The following is a 21,918-nucleotide window of genomic DNA, read 5'->3' as shown; positions in this document are numbered from 1 at the left end:
CCCAACAGAACAGTGTGGATTTTGGTGCGCAACCAGTCGCACGCACTATGCTCGTCTTTTATCGGTTCCAGGTTGTTAGGCACCCGGCCATCCGCATTCAGCTCGTTGAAGCAAACGGGAGAGGGCCAGATGCACCAATTATTATCATATTTTTCCAAGTAAAATGGTGTGTTTGTCGTCCTGCAGATAATTAATCAAAAAATCCAATAATGTTGTAACAAGCCACCCATTTTCTTTCAGCCCCTGCCGAGAACAAAGACTGGACGGACGGACACTCACGGCTTACAGAACCAACACGCCCAGCCACATTATGTGCGCCACAGACACGAGCCACATATCCGTCTGCCTGCCTGACGTACTTCCAAAAACACATCCTCACGCCGTCCTCACCCTTCCTACAAACACAAAAATATCTGCACCCCCTCAACACAACTACGCACAATGTCGGAAGGGAACAAGGCTGCCGCGCCGCGGATAGCCATCAAGTTTGGAGCTCCATCGAACAATAGTTCAAAGAAGCTCTCGAGGCCAAACCCGCCCTCTGCCCTTGGCAAGAGACCTCGGTCACACGCCTTGGGAGGAGCCTCCGATTCCGAATCCGACGACGATCAACACCGAGGACGACATGAGAAGATTACGGGCTTCGGCGTGGATGGCGCAGAGACGGAGCGCAAGGCCAAGGACGCAAGAACAGAAAAGAAGGAATATGTCATCGCCAGGCAACCGAACCGCGACTGGAGGTCAGAGGTGAAGGCGCAAAAGAAGGGAAAGAATTTGCTCCCAGAAGAGGCGAGGGCGCAGCAGGCCGGCGTGTCTGTAGAGACAGAACCAGCGGATCAGGATAAGGGACTCAAATGGGGTCTTACGATTAAGGAGAAGGCTGTCGAGGATGCGCAAGGAGACACTGAACCCGAAGCCACCGAGGATGCGGCCCCCAAGGATGACGCGAGCAAGGAACCGCCACCTAAACGGACGGCAGATGACGAGGCCATGGACGCGCTATTAGGCAACAAGGTCGAGGACGAAAAGGTCATCCATCCAAGCGAGGAGGATGCTTACCTCCGCGACATCAAGGAAACAGGAGAGGCATCTACACTCAACGACTATGAAGCCATGCCTGTGGAGGAGTTTGGTGCAGCCCTCCTCCGCGGCATGGGCTGGGATGGCAAACCGCGCGGCGCAGTGAAGGAAGTCAAGCGACGCCCGAATCGGCTTGGCCTTGGAGCAAAGGAGCTCAAGGAGGCTGAAGACCTGGGTGGGTGGAACCAGGGCGGCAAGAAGAACCGCCGGCCACGTTTGGACGAGTACCGCCGAGAAGAGAATAAGCGCAAGGACAGCCGACGTCACGAGGATAGCTACAAGCGCGAACGCGAGAGGGAGAGGGAGCGAGACAGGCACGGCCACCGCGATCGTGACCGTGACCGCGATAGGGCCAGGGACTACGACCGACATCGAGATCGAGATCGTCACCGAGACTATGATCGGGACCAGCGGCGATAAGCACTCGAGGCTATTCTCTGACAGAGCCCCCTTTTTCCCAACTCAATTCTACCAGGCGTCAACATATTTATAGCACCATGGCATTTTACATAGACCGGCCATACTCTCTACGAACCAACTATTGGGTTTCACGAACCACCAGCACGTAAGAATGGCTCTTCTACACGGTGCATGAAATTTGTGAACTCACATTACTCATTCTAGTTGATACTGAGCTACCTGGGTATAAATGTATCTCATCCAGAGAATTCCAACGCCTCGCTGTTACTGACAAAGAGCCGCATCCTAACAACTTCCCGGAACAAGCAGCCTATCTCCCTGCGCAGACTCCTGCTGACCTTGGCTGGTCTCCTGTTTCTCTGGCGAGAATGCCCGCTTCCGGTCTTCACTTCTCTTGGCCAAATTAAGCGATCTCCGAATAGAGATGCTGCGTTTCTCGCCGCTCTTCTCTCCGTCACGACCTCTTCCTCGCTCCGGGCTCAGGACATCCTCCAAGGTTTCGCCCTTCTTCAACGCCTTCAGGGATTTCTTTGCGGTATCGACGTCTTCGAAGAGGGCACCTGTGTCGAGGAGTACCCTACCGATATGCCCGACAAGGCCTCGTTGCCGCTCTACATTCTTGACCATCTCGCAGAGGTCCTTCATGATGTGCCATCCCTCAACAACCTCCTTTGCGAGGTCCTTCCGCCTGTTATCTGGGAGATCCTTGATTTCCCTCTGCCCTTGGACGATGCGAGCACGACGGATCAACTTTTGTGGCGTCTTGGATCGTTCAGCTTGCTTGACCACACCTTTGAGTGTGTATCCGACGGGCCCCACGATGGCAGCAAGATTCTTGAGGACCAGTCCCGTCAGGCCCATGCCTGTTCCTTTGACGAACCCGATCGCGCCATTTTGCTTCGCACCTCGGATGGGAAGGCGAACCACACCAGTGAAACCATCGTAGACACCATAAACAAGCTCGAAGCGCGCCGCCCGAAGGCCAGAGCGGAAGCCCGTCACTCGAGGCGGCCGTCGGACGGTGTCATCTCCGTACAGACGAGGAGCGTTGTGGAATCCCTGAGCCAGGGCCATTGAAAGATCTACCGGCGCCTTTGCAATGGCAGTCGCTGTCCTTTCAACGCCGCTTGCCACGTCGCCAACATACTGGCCTCTGGTTTCGCCGATTGTCGTCTCAGTGTGGAGGGATGCAGCGTCCACGGGGTCATCCGAGTCAGCTGCGTCGTTTTCTGCCCCATTACCGTTCATCTTTGCCTGCTCCTTGGAGCTAGACTTGGGTCCTTTCTTACCCTTCTTCTTTCTCCGGGATCTCGTCCTTTTGGCCCAGTGATACGGAACACTGACGATACCAGTAAACGCCTCGCCAACTGTGCCGGCGATCGATCCTGCAACTCCTGTAACCGGCTCACCGGGGCCCTCGAAGTCATTCCACTCGACATGCCTGATCAACCGAAGGCGTTTCCAACTGAGGAGGCCGTTATCCACCAGGATATCTGCTGCCAAAGGACTGAGCCTCACGCGAGTGCCCTTCAACTCCCAGACGGCAGTTTGGTCCTTGAGAATAGAGCATCGCAAGATGCTTGGATCCTTTAGGTTCAATTGTCTGTGGAACTCCTTGACGGCATTCGTCGCTCCATCACCCTCTTCCGCAATGCGTTTGGCAATTTCCCCTGCGGCGTCCCTGGCTTTGTCGGTGAGGCAGAATTCGATGCCCTCGGCCAGCTTCTCAGGACTCAAGTGCTTGTAGGGGACTGGCTCAGGGCCAACATCTGCGCTGCTTACCATCTTGCCCCAGAAGTGCTGGTCACCAAAGAAGGGAACGATCATGGTTGGCTTTCCGCATTTGAGAGCTATGGCCGTTGTCCCTGCGCCTCCATGGATGACACACGCCTTGACTCTCGGGAAGAGCCAGTCATGGGGCGTGTTGTCGAGCATGAAGATGTTGTCTGGGACATCATCGCCGCCAAGTCCGCCCCAGCCTTTGGAGACCAAGGCACGAACACCCGCCATCTCAACGGCCTTGAAGATCATTTGGGTGAATCTATCAGGATCGTCCACAACGATTGAGCCAAAGCCAATGTAGATGGGAGCTTCGCCAGCCTCCAGAAAGTCTTCGAGTTCTTTGGGAGGTTTGAAAGTGGAAGCCAGGTCGAGAAAGACGAAGCCGGACACGTCGATTTCGCTTCCCCAGTCTTCTGGCTTCGGCACTAAACCCGGTGACCACAGGTATGTAAACGGAACATGGAGTCGATATGTGGCACCAGGGGCCCAAAGGGTTGAGACGGGATCCAGGGCCAGCGTCTTGACACGAAACTCGTTGACCAGATCGCCAAGGCCTTGCCAGACCATCATCTCAACCAAAGGATATGAGATGAAGTTGGTATAGCCAGCATCGACATTGGAGTTCTTGATGCTCGCCAAAGGATGAGGGAAGGCTTGCGTTGGAGTGTAAGGGAAGGTAAACATAAGGTGTACGGGTATGCCCAGAGCCTCAGCGCAGTGAATGTGTGCAAAGCTAGGGGGGTTGGCGATGATGGCGTCGGCCACAAAAGGATCCTTCTCACCCATCATCTTGAGGTTCTGGCGATCCGACTCGTCATCTGTTGCATTGATGCAAGCGCGCCAGAAACCATCGAACATCTCAGCCATAGCAGCACGCCGTCTCCCAATATCACCGGCCTTGACCGTCTCCAATGTCGGAATCAAGCCAGGGTTCTTGACCATGAAGGCCATCAGCTCAGATGGGTCACCGCCAACGGAGAAGAACTCGAGGCCCGAGTCCTTTTCGACAAAGTCACGGAAGGCAGGGTGCGTGGCGATGCGCACGCGGTGCCCGTAGTCCTCCTTGAGAACTTTGCCGATCTTAAGGAATGGCTGAGCATCTCCTCGCGAGCCAATGACCATGATGACGATGTTCAGTCGTGAGCGAGGCTTGGTGTCGGCTATCGAAGCAGAAGACGAGCGTAATCCGTCAGGCAGTCTGATCTCTGGTACTTGATGCCCTTGGTCGTCTCTCGTGGATGAAACCTTGTTCATGGCGGCCCCCAGAGCCTTGGCCAGATATCCGGTGCCCGCCGTCTCATTAACTGTGATGCGCAGACGGCCATCCTTCTTCACCTTTCCGGTCGTGCGATAGTTCTGGTTGCCAACGTTGAACCGACGATATCTATCCTCGTCTTCGTTCGCAGCTGCCATCTTCTCGTGGGCCCTCCGCCTCTGTTCCTGGTCGGATACTTCCTGGCCGTCATCTTCATTCAGGGAACTGGAGCTGGAGCTGGAGTCCGACCGTGTACCTTCCCAGATGGCCTTGTTGAGGTATGATGTGCCGGCCCTGGCGGGACCTGGTCGGAAGAAAGAGTGTTGGCGGTGATTGCGCCGTAGCTGCTCCGTCTGCCACGTCTTGGTGGGCTTTGGTCGGGTCTGGGATTGAGATGTTGCAAGTCGAGTCGAAGCGTCCGATACAAGCCCGGGCTCTGACCTTATGCGCGGTCTTCCGTCATCCGCGTTCGCATTCTTGCCCGCGTGTTTGGGGGATTGTGGGCTTTCGGGGGAGTCGACTGCGGGAGGTATGTGGCCAGGGAAGGCGACATGGCCTTCTGGGTGTGTTACCAGGGTCGTTCGTCGTTGGTCGCCGTCGTGTTGCTCAGTCGTCTCAAGCTTGACATGAGCGTCGTCGTCGCTCAGATCGTGTCGTTGCTGATCCATGTTGTAATGTGTTGATGCGTCTCGCGCAAACTTCTCGGGAACTCGTCGCGGTTTCCAGCTCTGGGTAAGTGAGGAATGTATCGTAGTCGCCGTGTCAGTGTCAACAGTCTAGCAGCTGTTCATGACAAGTAAAAGCAAAGGCCGTGAGCAGTCATGGTTCGTGTCGCATCTCTAAGCTGTAACTCACATTCATCAGAGGAAGCATTGAAAAGAAAACAAGGTCCTCCCCCCCTTCTTTATTAAACTATGAATTACTAGCCCTTCAGCCCAGGGGCAAGCTCGCTCCCGTTCCTCCTTCCTTCCCGTCGACGGGTTTCTGGTTTCCTCGCATGGACGGTGACGTCACGTTCCGTCGCATGTGGCTTGGTGCTCTGGCTCATGTTGGCTTGGTGGCTCCCGAGCTTAAAATTGGGCGGGCGACAAGGAACAGGCCGAGGAGCCGAGCAAATCGTCGATGATGAACCGCTAATTTGCAAGATGATGCATCTTTATTTGCTGCTGTAGAACATCTCGTGATGTCTTTCTTATTTGGGCCTCTTGGAAGAGGCGGTACTCAAGCCATTGCTCTCACTACTTGGCTCTCATGACTGACTGACACGTCCATCATGACGTACCTCTTTCAAAGTCCAGCCAGCAAATCACCCGTTACATATTCACCAGCCACCAACGCGGCAGCCAGCTTGGCACCGGCTCACAGGAGCCGGTCAATTGGTCATTGTCTCAGTTGATTCGAGATCTTGACGAGGCCTGACCTTGGCAGCGGCCGCGGAGGAAACGCTCCGGTATGTTTGTCTGTTGATGACCTACCCTACACTCACATGAAATGTTAGCCATTTTCACCAACTCACATTAATAGACTGTCATTTCTTGGCTCAGTGGGTTTATAGGCCTATTTACCTCTCATCAGATAAGTAATATGTAGTGGGTTATATGTTGGAAACGCTGACTATAGCAAAAGCCCATTCATTTAGTTCCATGACACTACAACATGACACCAATATTCATGTACACCTCACCAAAACACCACTCATGAGACCAACTCAGAAACAACGGTGCCTGCCCTTGATTCAAGTCTGACAACTTCTCTAATACACTCATCGATACAGTCATCAGTCATGTTTCCCAGTTCGCCATGTGCCACGCCATAATAGAGTTCCCACACGCCGCCAAGCCAAATATTCTTCTACTGCAAAGGAACCCGTTCCAGGGTGTCGGTCAATATGCCCAGTTGCATCAACACCTCGCCCTCTACCTCTTGCCCGTCAAGCTCCTTCTTCTCTACTGCTTCCCTGAGCTTCTTGGCTGCGGATAACAAGGGGTTGACGTATCGATGCTCTATCGCCGCTGCCATTCCTGCTGGAGCGAGGTCCTTGTAGTCCTGCCCGCCAAAGAGGAAGAGGGCAAAGTTGGCCACCTGAAGGTGGAATGGGGCATTCTGCACCCAGTACTCCCATAGTTCCACTGAATCCGTATCATTCAGGTACACAAGATCCTGAAAGAGGGTGTACTGGAGCCCGTCAAGGCACTCTGGAGTGGCAAATCGGCCCTTGGAACCAGCCTTGCGGGCCGCAATCATTTCTTCCCGTAGCCATGTCACGGCGCATGCTTGCAGAGACGAAAACATACAATTCTCCAGCAAGTCTTCCAGGATGCTCAGTCTGTCATCTTCGTCGGGATCCGAGTGAAGTATTATCCCTGCCATCACGGTGGCTGCATTCCGAACCCGCAATGAGGGATGAAAGACAGAGACGAGTGTTAGAAGGTGGTGGTTTGACATGAAGTTGACACCCTTCTCAGCACTGGGTCCAACCAAGCGCTTCTGGTCATTGAGCCAGAGCGCAATAACAATCAACGCCTCGACGGTACCGGGGTTGCCCACGATCTGCGCTTGAGGTTCGTCTCCAAGGAATCGCTTCAACAGCGTATGGTGTTCAGGGAAGATGTTGACGTCGGGCTGGTCGTAATCGGCATCGAAAATATCGGATGCAAACATGCGGTAGGCTGTCAGACAGAGGAAACCACCTGTCGATAACTTGATGGCATCGGGGTTCTTGGGGTCAGGCTCAACCGACAGGGGATTTTTGGAGATTGGAGCCTCCAAAGCCTTCTTAACCTCTGCTGAAGGCATCTTCGAAAGACCCAAGTCACGGGCAACAGCCTGGGGCGAGCGTGTTAGCGACAGACTAACCAATACCATGAAAAAGCCAGCTTACCACCAACTGCCCGACCAAGGCGTCCCTGGCCTGAAGCTCTTCCACCTGCTTGAACGCTTGTAGCATAGTCGGTCGTCCAGGAACAATCTTCTCTGGGGTGCAGTACTCCAACAGTCTCGACGCCCATTCCATGCTGTTCGAGTTGACATACGCTTCGAGGATACTGGTGATGAACGACTGGAGAAGTCTGGCGACGAGTTCAGGCTCGCCTGGGCTCTGGCCGGCATCCGCCTCGGGATCGGGAGCGCTCTTGGAAAGGTCGGTCTCTTGGAAAGGCGTCTCTAGCTTGGTGCTGGATTGCCGTGTGGGCAGTGGCGGGCGCTTTCTCCCAGAGAGGGACCGCACAAGGTCGATAACCGCGGCTGTGGTCTCAGCACCCCGAGGATTGTAGGCTCGGTAGACTGTCTGTAGTGTGGAGTGGAGGAATCGCGAGGGCGCCTTGACCTGAAGTCTTCTGTGCAGGATGCTCAACATGCCGACCAGAGTGATGAACTTGGCGCTCGCTGAAGCATCTCCGGCCTCTGCGGATTCCGAGTTGGAGTCGAGGACCTCGAGGACCTTGATGATGACCTCGCGCGGGTTCCCAAGGCGGGCGATGGTCTCGAGACAGGTCTCGCTACCGGGAACGGAGATGAGCATCTCTACAAGGTCCCAGCCAATGTCATTTGTGAGCTCGGCATCTTCAAGGATCTCGTGGAGTGCTGGGAGGACTTCGGGGGATAGGTGCGTCTCGACGATGGTGAGGTATGTGAAGGCGTCGGTGGCGGGAGGGCGGGACTCCTGGAGCCGCTTGATGGCTTCCTCGACGGACACCATGATGAATTCTCGTCGTCGCACTCTATTAAATGATAATTCTTATGGATAGAACCTTTATTTTCCGTCTCACGTGGTGCCTAGGCTGTAAGTTGTCTGCAGTCGAGCTGACCCAAGAGCTCTACCGCCAGCTTGGAGGGGTTGGGTCGCTGACGACGCAAAGCCGGTTAGAACGAGGGACGAAAGCTGCTGGCAGAGGGGAAGAACACAAGGATGAAACGACACAGGGAAAAGAAAAGGATGACAATCCCCTGATGGGCCGTTTTTTGTGGTCTGTTGAATGTATGTATGTATGTGTTGGAGGAGGAGGAAACGCAACATGCGAGGAGGGATGACGAGGGCCTGCCCGATGCTGGTGGTGGTGGTGGGGTGCCCTTGCCGCTACGCGCGGGCCTGTTTCGTCATCACGCTTGTGGCCATGAGCTTGTTTCCACTCAAGCTTAAAATGCCAGATCACCACTACCGCCACTACACAGATGGAAGTATACCTTTTTGTTGTGTACCTATGAATCCATGGTGCCACGATGGATGCCAAACACTTGCTGGGTAAACAATCAGGGTGCCCAGTGTAAACAGCTGCGCACAGCATCTGCAATCAAGCCGCTGATCTACAGGGATTGAGCTCTGATCCAAAGCCAAGCCTTGAGGCTACGCATTGGTTCCCGCTCACCTTATCGACATGGTGCTTGGCATTGGGTATCAACTCCAAGACAGCTCCAGGACGCCAATAACAATTCCAAGGCTCATTAACTGGATACATTACGATAGGTAGGTAGCCAACATACATATAGTACAACCATACACAGCATAGACATCATCCGCCCATGACCTTTTCCGTCTTCATCGTCATAAGAACCACTCAACCACCAACACCTAACCCAGATGCAATCATACACTGTCGTACAACACAACCCCTAAAACCCTATAATACATCGCGCGGGGGGCGACACAAAAGAAATTGTACAGGTTGACGAGTCAGGTCTCGAAAAAGAGACACTCTGTAAGCCCAGTCTTCTCATAGCCCCCAGTTTGACCTTGCGCCTTTGTTCGAGTTCGGGTGCAACCACCCCTTTTTCTCGCTCTGATAACCGTTTTGGTATCTCGCACCCATGGCCTCCGATACCGACATGGGCTCTTTCATAGGAACGAGCTTGGGATAGGCGCGGTACGGCAAGACGTTCTTGAGTTGCCTTTTGGTCATGGGTTTGTCTTTCTTGGCCGCTGCCAGCTCAACTGCGCGGACCTCCTTGATTATATCGCGCAGCTCCTCATCAGTTTCAACGATTTGGGCCTTGAGGAAAGGCAGACTTCCCTCCGTTGCCTCCTGGATGGCCTGCATCACAGGTACGCGGGGAGTATACTCGATATCATCCAGCTTGGGTGCATACCTCACATCAGGCACTACGGCAGGGTCCAGCCTGGCGGCCTCACCCTTCTCGAGTAGAGTTGTGATGTCGATACTCTCTCCGGGCGGAATTGGGGCTTGATGACTTGGCGTGATGCACTCCATATCCACCTCTTTACGCAGAACATGGTCAATATCCACCGCGGAGAAATAAGCACACGACTGTGGAAGGTCTTCGATGCCAACCTGTTGAGCAAACATGGCTCGCGTCCAAACGTTGGCGACCTGCAGGGCAAGGGCCGCGCGATACTTGTCCTCCTCCTTGACCAGGTAGCGGATTTCATCGTGCACTGTGATGGCGACACGAGCGTCGATGTTGAACCGCCTGATAAGATAATCCATGCTGACAACTAGCAGGTGTAAATAGTCGACTCCCGATGACTGGATGGCCCAGTTGATGCGAGATGTCAGATAACCGCCCTTGTTGACGTACCGGCTCATGAGTGCCTCGGTGATTCCAGCACCCAATACCGGTGTTCTTGGTCTCTCTTGTTCAGCAAACTCCTCCAGCTTGTTGAACACAAACGACTCGGTGCCTCCGCGCCAGAATGGGCGCTTGTAGAGAATTTTGCGGTTGGTCTTGGTGCCCTTGGTGTTGGTATATAGCTTCGAGGCCGTCTCCGTTGTCTGCCTCTCTGAGAGGCTAGGATTGAACTGGCGAAGCAAGGTCGCCGCAAACTTGAGGCCAGCACCGTAAATGCGCCCATAGTTGAACACCTTGGCATTGTTTCTCGTAATGCCTAGGATGGATGCTGTCCGCGAATGGAGATCGGTCCCCTGAGATTTTGTGCCTTCCAACGTCATGAACCCGACAGCGTTACCGCCATGAAGCTTGAACGTCGCGTCGCCCACCAGACTGGCAATCCAGAGCTCTTCCGAATCGACATCAGCTCCGACGAAACAATAGCCCTTGGGAGCCTTGACCATTGCCTTGAGTTCAGATCCCACACGGTTTTTCTTGGCGTTGCTCGCTGTCAACCAGGTATTCTCGACTGCTCGCCGAGTAATAGTGCCCATGGGGATGATCTGTGGCAATATGAACCCGTCGGTGTTGGCGACACTCGTCTCGCTTGCGCTGCTTGACTCATTCTCAAGAGAGGGTTGGCCATTTGTGAGGTCCTCCTGGTAGACAACCATCTGCGACCTGATTCGGTCTCGCGCGCTGATCCAGTACGAGCATGATGCATTCATCTCCAGCGCTTCTTTGGCATATGAATATTCAGATGATAAGGTGCCATTCTCGAAATAGGCTAGATAGCCCTTCGCCATCGGGTTTGTACAGCGCGCGTTTGGGCCGTCCTTATGTGGAAGTTTGAAATAGGCGTGGGCGTGGTCATCGCGCAGAACGGTCTCTGTTTCATCAAATATGCATTTGACCATCGACTTGGCCGTATATTTCGCAGTCTCCTGTCGCGGTACTCGGAAGGTCCAGCCATATTTGTCGGACCAGAATAAAGGGTGGCCATCCCAAGCAAGCTTAAGAAGCAGGGGCGCAATGCGGGTTCGGACGGTAATGTTAATCGGCGCATCGTTCTTCTGGAATAGGTCTTTGTACCACTTGGGCATTCCTGGCTTCTTCTGCCTGGCCGCAGGTCTTGGTGGATCGTTCTTCCGCTTTCCCTTGACCATCTTGATTTCCTGGCCGGACCAGTCAAGTTGCTGCATCCAGGGGTCATTTTGCCACTTGTCAGCGTCATTCTTGATCTCGAGGGCCTTTTCGGTGAGACCAATGAGGCGTTCTTGTACTGCATCCGAGAGCTCCTGGTATGTCGCCTCCGCATTGGCAATGTAGGCATCCCAGGACTTGTTGACTGGCAGAATGACAGAGGAGAGATGTCGAAGGGCGGCGAAGCTGACAGGATGCGGGCAAACCCGGAGAAAGTTGGGAAAGACAATCGAATAGACTCGATGGGTGATTGACACGTCGGCAGCGCAGTAGTCCATGAGCTCATCCAGCTTCTCCAGGATACCTTCCCGATCACGTTCCCCAAAGTCATCACGGACAGCCTTGTCGATTGAGATGTTGAGGTGAAACTTGGCGACGTCCCGTAAAGAATTGATCGAACTCCGTTCTACCCACAATTCTTCCTCGTCGTGCATACCCTGGTTGCTCAAAAGCTCGGCTAGCTCATGATCAGGAGTTTGGCTAGCAGCCCTTTCCCTCAGTTCACGGTTCTTCTTGTGCTTCATCCAGGTCGGCCTCTGCTGAGAGCACATGCCGTTGACAGCCACGTGTAATGACATGGTATCCAAAAAGGCGTTTCGTGTCTGCTTGATATTGTATTCCTCCAAGATTCTTGCCCGGTCATAACCTATGTTGTGTCCAACAATAACCCGGTCCTTGGTAGGATCACCCAAAGGAATTAGTTGCCGGTCGTTTTCCGTCTCCCCCAAGAGCCATGGGGAGAGCCAGGCATACCAAGCGGTTGGGCTCGAGGCGCACGCCATAACTGCGAATGGACTTTCCTTCCACATGACTTCGGTATCGAAGCAAAGCATGGTTTCATCAGGCGCATCAACTTTTTCGGTCTGTCCATCGGGATAGTATTTGGTCCAACCACTTTCGCGAACCCATTGTCTCGGTTTTGGAGGGGGGTTGGCGCGTGCAAACTGCTTCGCGTTGGACAGAAATGGCTCGGCGCAATCGAGGCCGAGCTTGTAAAAGTGATGATCAAGGTTATCGCCCTGTAGCGGTGGGAGGTCGAACGCTATGGGATCAGATTTGTCCGTGTTCTTTCCGAGCAAGTCATGGCGGCGCAAATGATCCTTGGATAACTCGACCAGTTCCGGCGGGGGAGGTTTGGTGCCGTTGGGAAATATTTGATTGAATACGTGAGAGCTGAGTTGCTGGACGCCTATCTCGTTGTATCGCGCTTCGGATGGGACTGAGGTCGCGCTTAGTAACTATTTCTATCAAAGTAGAGTGCTGAAGCTCACGAGCAAGCGTCGTCTGTTTCTTTTGCTCTGCGACGGCGGCCAGCCATCGAACATGGGCCATCCAGGCATGGCGACGAAAGGCCTGGTGGCGGGCGATTCGGATGAAGCTGGCCGTCGAACCGTGCAATGGACGACCAGAGGCGGTCGTGAACATCATTCAGATGATGCGCGATTGCATCACGGCGATGGTGGGATCGTTTATGCGCCCGCGATGCTGACTGCACCCGTTTGCCGTGTGTATCTCTTGGGAGGGTTGAAGCAAGATAGAAGGTGATGAATTTGGCATTGCCATCAAATTATTACTAGCGGGCCCTTGCAAGCAGATGACGGCGTGCATCTTGGTGGGGCCTTCCGCAGGCATGGATAAGAGAGTGGGGACGAGAGGGCGGGGCTTCCATGCTTCGGGCGGCCAGATCTGAGGCCTCGAATAGCATCACAAATTTGATGAAACAGGAAACAAAGGTATTGTACATCTTGTTTCTCTTGGAGATAAAAGTGCCGAGGAATTTCTCAGACTTTTCAGGTCAGCTCAGGCCATTTCATGGTGCTGCTTTCGCCTCATCCCGGAAGTGTGTCCTACCTCGTGTGCGCCTTTGAATTCTGTAAAGAGACTGGAGTTTGTGAAAGGTAAATTGCGGAGGGACTGTCGTCGTACAACGGCCCCTTAACGAACAACACCCACACTGGACGACTTGGCTGAGACAATAATGGTCTTGTTACTGGAAGAGAGTTCGCCTTCCGGAGTGTGGTCCGTAATCAGGCTGGAAGGCCGAGTGTAGATGTCCGAGACCGAAACTCAATAGGGTTTGTCGAGATCGGGAGTGGGAGACTACATACAGCAAGTGAGGTTGTGATAGCCCGGACATTGGATGGAAGTAATGCGTGATGAGATGAATATATGAATATTGGATGTATTAATCCACGTACGGCTGGCTATGTAGCTCGGCGTGCCTGCCTCCATTCCTACCTACCTAGCTCACTTGCCTGATTCCATCCACTACCATCTACTTATGGGAAGTAGTCACTCTGAGGGAAGATGATGGTGATGATGACGCTGCAGGGGCCGATACCATATTGACACCTGGAGCCTGGTGTTCAAGTGCAATTCTCGCACGAGAAACACCAGGAACATTACTCGTAAAGTCTACGATGGGCGCTTAAACTCTGCAAAGCATCGCCGTGAGATCACGTTGCAGTGTCGAGTCGGGATATAATTGGCGAAAAGAGGCTGTTTTATGGTTGCTCCAGCCGAGAGCCCCGTCCGGAGGTTCCATCCATCAACACCTTTTTCAAGTCAAGCAGCAAAGACTGCGTGCATTCGCCCTCGTGCTTATACTTGTGCCTACTCGCCCGTCCTCCGACTTCAGCATACCTAGGCACTTTGCTTCCTTTTGTCGTTATTTTATCGGTGTTTTTGTTCACAGTGCCTCTGTTCCTCCGTTCCGCCTGATCCACTCGGAGCCCGTCCGTAGCGTCCTCGGGCCAGTCCCTTCTCGTCGGCCACTCAAACAGCACAGACGGTAGAAATACTCCACGGATTGCACCAGAAACACCCACTCTGGCGGCCAACAATGGACCCCGGATTCTTTTGGATGGACTCGTTTGTCGCCCGACTGTTGCAAGGTTAGAAAATCTCTCTCTCTCTCACTCCTCTTCCGTCGTCTGCGGCCGTCCCGAAGCCCTCCTCCCTCTCTTCTACTGCTGCTGCTGCGGCTTCTGACGCTCGCTTGCCGCCGACCCTACAGACAACGCAGCCCTGTTTTGGAACACGACAAACAGCCCTCCGTTCGCAATCTCCATGTCAAGAGTTGTTTCGTCCCCCGACCGAGCTGCCGGGCATTCACCCAGGCCAATCCAGACATCCCAGATTGATGGTGGTCTTGCCGGCCAGCGCATTCGCCCGACCACGTTGCTCTCTTCGCCACCCTCGCACTCCAACTCAAATCGCCGTCCCTCTCCGACCGCAACCTCCACCACCCAACATCATCACCACGACGACGACCACCACCTCGCCTCATCCCCAAGACGAGCCGCCGCCGCCTCTACAGCCCCTACGCAAAACATCTCGACGCCTCCTCCAAGGCTACCGGGCTTGTCGTCGGCGCCCGTGGGGTTATGGCAGGGACAGCACTTTGAGCTGTGGTCAGACGCAGACCAACTGATTGATTTAGAGGATCCATTTTCCCCCTCGCACGTCGACGTCGACGACCCTTACCTTGCTGCAATAATCAACACCGAATTTTCGTCTCCTTCAACATACCCTCCATTCACCGATCCAAATACGCGAAATAGCCAAAGCCAAGGCCAGAGCCAGGGTCAGGGCGTGAATCAACATCCAACATTACAGGCATCCGCGCTGCCTCAGCCGCTCACCTACACTGACGCTGCTACCGCCCCACGCGACCCCTCTACCACCTGTATCTCAGGCCCCGAGCGTTCCACAACACAACTCTCCTTCTCCTCAACCAACGCCGCCGCCGAATCTCAATCCACGCTGCGCACCCTCGATTCTTTCGACGAACACGACTTCTTTGACAGCCCGGCGAGCTCCTTCTCCGACACCATGCCCCCAGCCCTCCGAAGGACGACAACGGCTGCCGCCGGTCGTGTTGCACCAGCTCACGCCAACAAGCGCCGGCGAACTTCCACAAACACCGCGCCCGCGAATCCAACGAGGACTACGCCGAGGCGGAAATCAAACGCCATGCCCAAAGACGTTGAGGAAGTCCTGGGACCGAAGCATCCCCGGTCGCCCATCGATGTCGAGCCGATATCAGACCTTGCGACGATCGACCTCACCGAGACTAATGATGTGCCTGAGGATCTCAAGAAGCCTGAGAAAGATGACCGCGTCAAGATTGCCGCCTTCCAGTGCGTCATCTGTATGGATGATGCTGCCAACTTGACGGTTACCCATTGTGGTATGTGAATTTCCGGCGTCCTCGAGTTGCCACCCCTCAAACCTCCAATAACATTCACTAACGCTGTCCGTATCTAGGCCATCTCTACTGCGCTTCGTGTCTGCATCAGTCTCTTCACGTCGATGCTACCAGAGGAAAATGCCCCATGTGTCGCCAAAAGATCGACATGAAGTCCCGTGACGCTTACAACAGCAAGACCAAGGGATTCTGGCCCCTGGAGCTGAAGCTGATGACGGCCACACGGAAGGGCAAACGCAAGGCCAACACACTGTCCTGATCTCCACAACATTACGGACACGCAGACGCACATCGGATCGCAATGCTGCTCCATCTGGCTAATCGGGGCTCTTTTATACCGATATTGGATGCAACCAATTCGCACTTGGCTCACCATCTCACTGGCACTCCCGGCATGCCCTCCCTGGGCGCCGGGCGGCCTTTTACCGCAACATCCCATCTGGCTGAGCATCACCTTTCTTGCTACGGAGCATGGGTTCACTTCGGGGCGTCATATTCAGATACCCAGCATTTACATGGATAAGGGGAAACACGGATTACTTTGATTTATCTGCACACTAGCAAGGCTATTATGCCGACATGGATCGTGGGGCCGGCGTATGGAGTATTGGAGGAGCTATGTATATGCTCCCGGGGGATTACAGAAGGGACAACTTAGAAGTCCAAACCACTGTGAATAGGTTACTTTAGTCAATGGTATATTGACGCATAGACACAGATTCTTGACGCGGCTCACGCGACGTGTGTACGACGTGCAGCGACGACATATTGGCACAGGTGAGTATCTGCATCTCTTTGAGGAGGTCAGGTATTAAGACGCGAAATCTGCCTCTTCATCTAAGGTACCTGGCGCAGTAATTATCTCGACTCTACTAACTATACCCCACGATGCATCCATGTTTCATTCCTCCCTGCCAACGCCGCTTAAACTCTGCAAGCTATATCCTGTCTCGGGGACACATACACACAACCTGATACAGTGCTGGACTATACAACTCCCTCCTCCTTCTCTTTGGCCTAGTGGAAGAGTCCATGGGTCGGCTGCTTAGGCTCGGGGATGACCTCGTTCTCAAACTGTAGGTGGTTAGCAAACACTTGCGTTTTATCTGTGACAGGGAAATCCAATCTCACCTCAAGGAACCGAGTGGCCGCGATGATAACCATTAGACCCTCTGCCAGCTCCTCAATCTTCGAGTCCAGGCCATCGTCGGCATTACCGCTGCCAATGCCCGCACTGCGCTTGAGAGAGTGTGTCACGAGCATGCGATGCTCAGAGAGGAACCTGCGGCCCTGCACCACATTGTGGCTGCCCCGACTCACGAGCGCGGCGCCGATGATGCGCACAACCTGGGCGAGAAGATCGTAGTGCTGCTCGAGGGCACGCGGGTTGGCCGTGTTGATCTGGAGCTCAGGGTCTGCCGCGAATAGTCCTGAGAGCTCGAGTGCTCGGAAGAGGTTGGAGTGAAGAATGTACTTGGCACCAGAACGAGTCTGCGATAGCTCCAACAGGAGCGCGAGGCGCGCGTTTTGATAATTCTCCTGCTCCGAGTTGCCTGAGAATTTCATTGTTAGTCCTGCCAACCTTGAGTAGGTAAGTGATAAGATAAATGGTGAACATACTAGAACCGAAGACCTCGTGCCACTCATGCATGATATTGCGCAGTGAATCGACCAGGATTCCAATAAAGTTAAGTCGGTTCAGAGTCTCGACGACATGATCCTCGTCCTCCTGACGGCCCATACTGACCAAGGCGTTGAGCAGGATCAGGGCTGCTGTCTGGCACTGTGCTTCACCACCATAGGCATCGTCGCAGATAACGTTGATCAGCCGCTCGCCATACACCTGGATAGTCTTGATGGTCTTGGGGCGGTTGGACGTGAGTGCACCTTGGTCAGACATACCCGCTAGGTAGCGGTAGCAGATGCCGTAGTAGACCGACCTCAGCTCTGGGGTGCCAGCCCATTTGCCAATGGCCTGGAGGCAGATCTGGAAAAGCTGGTATAGCTTGTCACTCACCAGATTGCCAATTGCCGAGCCTTGCTTGTCCTCGGCGGGCGCCGAGAGGTCGAGCTTGAAGAGAAGAATCTTGGCGAGCCTTGCAAGCTCAAGGGCCTCAGCTGGTCGCTCGGACGCGAAGGCTTCAAGACTGGGGAGAATCGACTGGAGGGCTTGCAAGAAGAAGGATGTCTGAGCGGAGCCCTTGAAGTCATTCGACTCAATCATGACAAGCAATAGCTTCGTCCATGTCTTCAGGACCTTAAGGCTCTGAGTGGAAAGTTGCTTTTGCCGGTTGGAGGAGACAAGGTACTCAAGAATCATAGCCTCTTCTCGCTCGATAGCGGCAAGGTCCTGAGCAGCAACCAGCGCCCCTGACCCCTGAGCCTCGCCGCGCTTCAAGAGCAGGATTTCTTTGACGCGATCGAGATTGTAGATGGGGTTTGAGTCGGCATCATTCTCCAGGCATGCTGACAGGTCAATATCCTTGTAATACTGGAGAGGGGGTAGAGGGATCTCCCAAACGCCTTCTGGGAGTAGGAAATCGTAGAGGTCGAAGATGGTAGGTATTTGGATTGGGGCGTTGCCCTCTCCTATGATCTGGCCATTCAGAGCCTCAAAGATTCGCCTCTTGAGGCTCGGCATGCGGTTCTGAGAGATACTGCAAAGCTCCATAGCAATGTACTCCAGACCCATCCTCCGGAGCGCCAAGAAGTCGGCCAGGGTCACCGCACCTTCGGTCACTGGGAAGTGAACCACGGCAACATTCTCGCCCTCCCAAGGTAGATCCGGGTTGATGACAACCTCACGGAGAAGGAGGTGGAAAAGAATCTCGTTTTCGCGAAGTTCCTCAACCACAACAGGGGCAGAAAGGGGCGAGCTCCAGAGGATATGGAGAATGCGCATCACTCTCGACTTGATAGCGATGAGCCATTGTCGCATTCCCTGAGCATCGCCCGAGGGAGCTTCTAGAAGCAACCTCAGGAGAGTGTGGAACAAGGAGGTTCTGGAAGCGAAAGAGCCCTTAGCATCAATCGAGAGAGAATCAATGCTACACTTGAAGCCCAGTAGCAAGTGCGCGATTGTGGGCTTCCGGGGAGTCTCCTGCAGACACTGGTACAAAAAGTCGAGGATGTAGATTTTGGTGATGTATGCCGGTGAATCTGCCTCTCGGCCGGCCTCCAGCGGGGTGATGAGTTCTGAGACGAAGGACCGAGAAATCGCCTCATGCTCACCGTTAGCTTCTAGAGCAACGATGGCCTTGTTGCGATGCGCCTGTCTGTTAGATCCTGACCAAATCGCGGTGATCTTGGATGAAGAAGACATCTTCTCGAGAAGCTTGAGACATGCTAGTGTAAGCTCGGGGTGTCCGATGCCACAGTAGTTTCCCAAATCAACAACGAGATTCAGTCTAGTGACGAGGCCATCTTCGAAGGAAGAGAAGGCAGCATTTGCTACGGGGGGTCGACGCTGGCTGGACTGGGCCTTGAGAATGGGCCGGACGAGCTCAAGGTAGGTGGCCTGTAAATCAAGAACCTTGGAGATAACCTCGACCGCACGCAAGATGCCAAGAATCAAGGGTGAGTCAGGCGCGGCATTTCCCACATCAACAGGCTCCTGATGTATTGTGTTGAACAGCGCCGTCATCACTTTGTCGTTGAACATCCACTCCATCACCCTCGCGAACGGATGCATGCGTACATATGTTGCTAGATCGGTAGTTGAGATGACTGCATCGACGTTGATGTTTGTTTCGTTGGCCATGATGATCAAGTCCTCGTTGAATGTGGTCAGGCAGATGAGGATGAAGTCGAGGCAGCTGAGACGGAGAACCCGAGTTTGATTCGCATCCTGGAGATCATTTGACTTCGTGGCCAACACCAGGCCCATGACAAAGTCGACATAAACCTCAATGCCGGGCATGCGGAATGCAGAACCAAGGTTTTCTGGGAAGGGGAGCCCATCATTCAGGGGACTGCTGTCAATGGCTGGGCAGACCAACGAGAGCAATAGTTGAATGAAGGATTCCGGATCTTCGAATCCATTGCTAATTTCATCAAAGATCCGGTCCATGGACACTGTCGGCGACTGCTGGGCCTGGCGATGAGGTCCTGTTGCATGAGAGGCATAACCCCCTGTAATCCACGTATCCAGACAGCTCCACATCACATGGCCCTCCTGGAGCGACTTGCGTGCCATCAATGCTCGTAGAGCCATAAACGTGCAGCCGCGTAGTCGGGGAGGAATTGGGCTGCTTGCGAGTTCGTAGAGGGTCTCCACGAGGTTGTAATTAGGGTTGTGAAGTAGGAAGTGCCGTGTCGTCTCACTTTCGCTAGCCAGCTTCGACATTAAACGAAGGTAGCACTCAAGCATCATGGCTGATTCGGGTTCTGTCTCCGCTTGGTCGCTGCTGAGCTTGTCGTTTCGATATCGTATCGTCTGAGTTGGAGTTGGTTTTTGTCTGATCTTGGCGGAGAAGAAGTCGAGTTCCCGGAAAATCTGCGCCCATGTGAGAGACTGGGACTTCCGCATCTTTCCTGATGAATGATGGCCTTCATCGACCAGGAACTCATGCGCAGCGGAAGCACATTCTTCGTTTTCTGAAATGGCCTGCAGCATTTCGCAGAACGCGGTCACCAGGGGCGTGGATGCTCTTCGAGAAGCCCAGTGCATGAATCCGGCTAGGTTACTATCCGGGTCAGACCAGAAGTTCATAGCAGCGTCTGGGCGGCCTTCATATGAATAGGCAATGATGAGTAAGAATCGCTCCAGGTCTAGATCTTGCTCGTGTGTCTGGCTCGACTGGCGCTGTTCATCTTCCTCCACACGGAGCTTTCGAAGCACATCGGGAAGGTTGGAGATGAATGCGTCGACAAAGACCTCGAGCTGAAGCATGAGCGATGCCTGGAAGAACTCAGAAAATGGAATGGCATCAGGTGCCAAGGCGGGAGACTTTCGTTGCAGCCACTTGCGCATGCCTGCTCTGACGGGGTCATGCCAATCTGGAGACTTGACATCTGCAGCAATCGAGAGTAGGAAGTCGAACGCCCCATCCTTGAGGGCCTCCAGGAATAGCTTCGATCGCTGACGGTCCTCCTCGTCCAAGTCAGTGTTGGGAGGAATCGCCGCCTCCGGAGGGTCATCAACATAGAAGCCGCTGTACTCCGCGAGCCACCAGGAGCGGAAAGCTGCATGCAGCTGGGATAGTGGCCATGGTGCATCGTCGGCGGGAAAGAGCTTGCCGTGAAGTTCGCGAGCCTTGATCAAGTCATATCCTCCTTCAGCAGATCCGAAAACTGAGATGTACGCCCCAATTGACGGAATAAGATGAACCAACAGCGCATCATACTTGTCCATTCTCTTGAGCGTTGCCACAAAATCAAGGAAATCCGCTGTTGACCCTTGTCTCATCTCGACGCTTCGGCAGAGAATGACACCCACGAGTTCGTGTTGTTGGATCAGACTGACACGGGAGAACTCGATTGTTTCCATCTGTTCAGACATGCCATTCGTCGACTGTCCGAGGGTTTGGGCGGCGGCGATCTTGTCCCCAATCTTCTGAAGCCATGCCTTGATCTCCTTCATGGACGCCATGCACCTGGGCACGATTCGCTTCGAGGCATCGGCACCCATACTGGGCTGGAGTAGTCGTTGGGCCACGTAGAGCTTCACACTCTCGAGCGCTTCGGGATCGGCCATGTCTTCATCGAGGCCGTCTATCTCGAGAAGCAGCCGCACAATATCTAGAACATATTTGCGCTGCTGGTGAAATCGGATGATGGCGCATTCGAGGAGGGATCGGCCCAATGTGGAAGGGTCTTCTTGCGACTCGAGGACACATCGCGTAGCCTCGAGTTCGTCAAGCTCGACTTCGTCGGATAGGGTGAGAACATCTTGCTGGAAGCCATCGTTTATCGAGTACTCGTCTCCGTCAATGACAACCTTGCCTGGACGACCGTCAGTTAGAATCAGCTTTCCCTTTGCGCCAGCTGAACTCCTTACCAGACTTGACTGCATTTCGGTTCTTTTCGTTCCTTGCCGGCTTATCCCAGAGCTTGCCCAGCTCTGTCTCGAAAACCTGGACGAGGAATTCGTTGTTGAGAGCCTCGGCGCCTTCGACGCGACCTTCGCGTAATGATAGAAGCCCTTGGTGGAAAGCTTGCAGGGCATCTAAAGCGGTGATCTCGGCCATGATGGTGGTTCAGGACTATCGCATGTTGAGAATAGACCCAACAGCAAGCGGTCGATGCAAGCTGCGCAGATTGCACCGTGGTGCGTTCGGTTGGCGAGTTCTGGATCTTTTTTTTTTGTAGATGCTCGGGCGGTTGCTAGCGGTCGGTGTTTTGAGATTCTGCACCCAAGGAAGGTACAGTACCTGGCAGCCTTGTTGCCTTCAAGTTGGGAGCTCCC

At 54.0% G+C, this 21,918-nt stretch overlaps 6 protein-coding genes across 6 annotated transcripts; 2 read left to right on the top strand and 4 right to left on the bottom strand.

The window, feature by feature from the left end:
* Nucleotides 1-441: 441 nt before the first annotated feature.
* Nucleotides 442-1,500, top strand: LRP88_06838 (DExH-box splicing factor binding site-domain-containing protein; the record flags this gene model as incomplete). Its single annotated transcript, XM_083243375.1, has 1 exon — nucleotides 442-1,500. One exon carries the CDS (start codon nucleotides 442-444, stop codon nucleotides 1,498-1,500), a length of 1,059 nt encoding a protein of 352 aa, XP_083100599.1.
* A 285-nt stretch (nucleotides 1,501-1,785) lies between these two features.
* LRP88_06837 (uncharacterized protein) lies at nucleotides 1,786-5,205 on the bottom strand (the record flags this gene model as incomplete). The annotated part of the gene is made up of 1 exon (XM_083243374.1): nucleotides 1,786-5,205. One exon carries the CDS (start codon nucleotides 5,203-5,205, stop codon nucleotides 1,786-1,788), a length of 3,420 nt encoding a protein of 1,139 aa, XP_083100598.1.
* A 1,183-nt stretch (nucleotides 5,206-6,388) lies between these two features.
* On the bottom strand, nucleotides 6,389-8,234 carry LRP88_06836 (YAP-binding/ALF4/Glomulin; the record flags this gene model as incomplete). Its single annotated transcript, XM_083243373.1, has 2 exons — nucleotides 6,389-7,363; nucleotides 7,419-8,234. The coding sequence occupies 2 exons, from the start codon at nucleotides 8,232-8,234 to the stop codon at nucleotides 6,389-6,391; spliced, it is 1,791 nt and encodes a 596-aa protein (XP_083100597.1).
* Nucleotides 8,235-9,246: 1,012 nt separating this feature from the next.
* Nucleotides 9,247-12,730, bottom strand: LRP88_06835 (DNA-directed DNA polymerase gamma MIP1; the record flags this gene model as incomplete). Its single annotated transcript, XM_083243372.1, has 2 exons — nucleotides 9,247-12,521; nucleotides 12,574-12,730. The coding sequence occupies 2 exons, from the start codon at nucleotides 12,728-12,730 to the stop codon at nucleotides 9,247-9,249; spliced, it is 3,432 nt and encodes a 1,143-aa protein (XP_083100596.1).
* Nucleotides 12,731-14,371: 1,641 nt separating this feature from the next.
* On the top strand, nucleotides 14,372-15,771 carry LRP88_06834 (uncharacterized protein; the record flags this gene model as incomplete). Its single annotated transcript, XM_083243371.1, has 2 exons — nucleotides 14,372-15,494; nucleotides 15,572-15,771. The coding sequence occupies 2 exons, from the start codon at nucleotides 14,372-14,374 to the stop codon at nucleotides 15,769-15,771; spliced, it is 1,323 nt and encodes a 440-aa protein (XP_083100595.1).
* A 758-nt stretch (nucleotides 15,772-16,529) lies between these two features.
* Nucleotides 16,530-21,700, bottom strand: LRP88_06833 (nucleoporin Nup186/Nup192/Nup205; the record flags this gene model as incomplete). The annotated part of the gene is made up of 5 exons (XM_083243370.1): nucleotides 16,530-16,586; nucleotides 16,644-17,065; nucleotides 17,133-21,120; nucleotides 21,181-21,455; nucleotides 21,511-21,700. The coding sequence occupies 5 exons, from the start codon at nucleotides 21,698-21,700 to the stop codon at nucleotides 16,530-16,532; spliced, it is 4,932 nt and encodes a 1,643-aa protein (XP_083100594.1).
* Between the last annotated feature and the right edge of the window lie 218 nt (nucleotides 21,701-21,918).

This window comes from Fusarium phalaenopsidis, assembly GCF_050370095.1.
Source record: "Fusarium phalaenopsidis strain FUZ10S chromosome Unknown contig_32298, whole genome shotgun sequence".
NCBI classification, from domain to species: domain Eukaryota; kingdom Fungi; phylum Ascomycota; class Sordariomycetes; order Hypocreales; family Nectriaceae; genus Fusarium; species Fusarium phalaenopsidis.
This window is presented reverse-complemented; position numbering and strand designations above follow the sequence as displayed.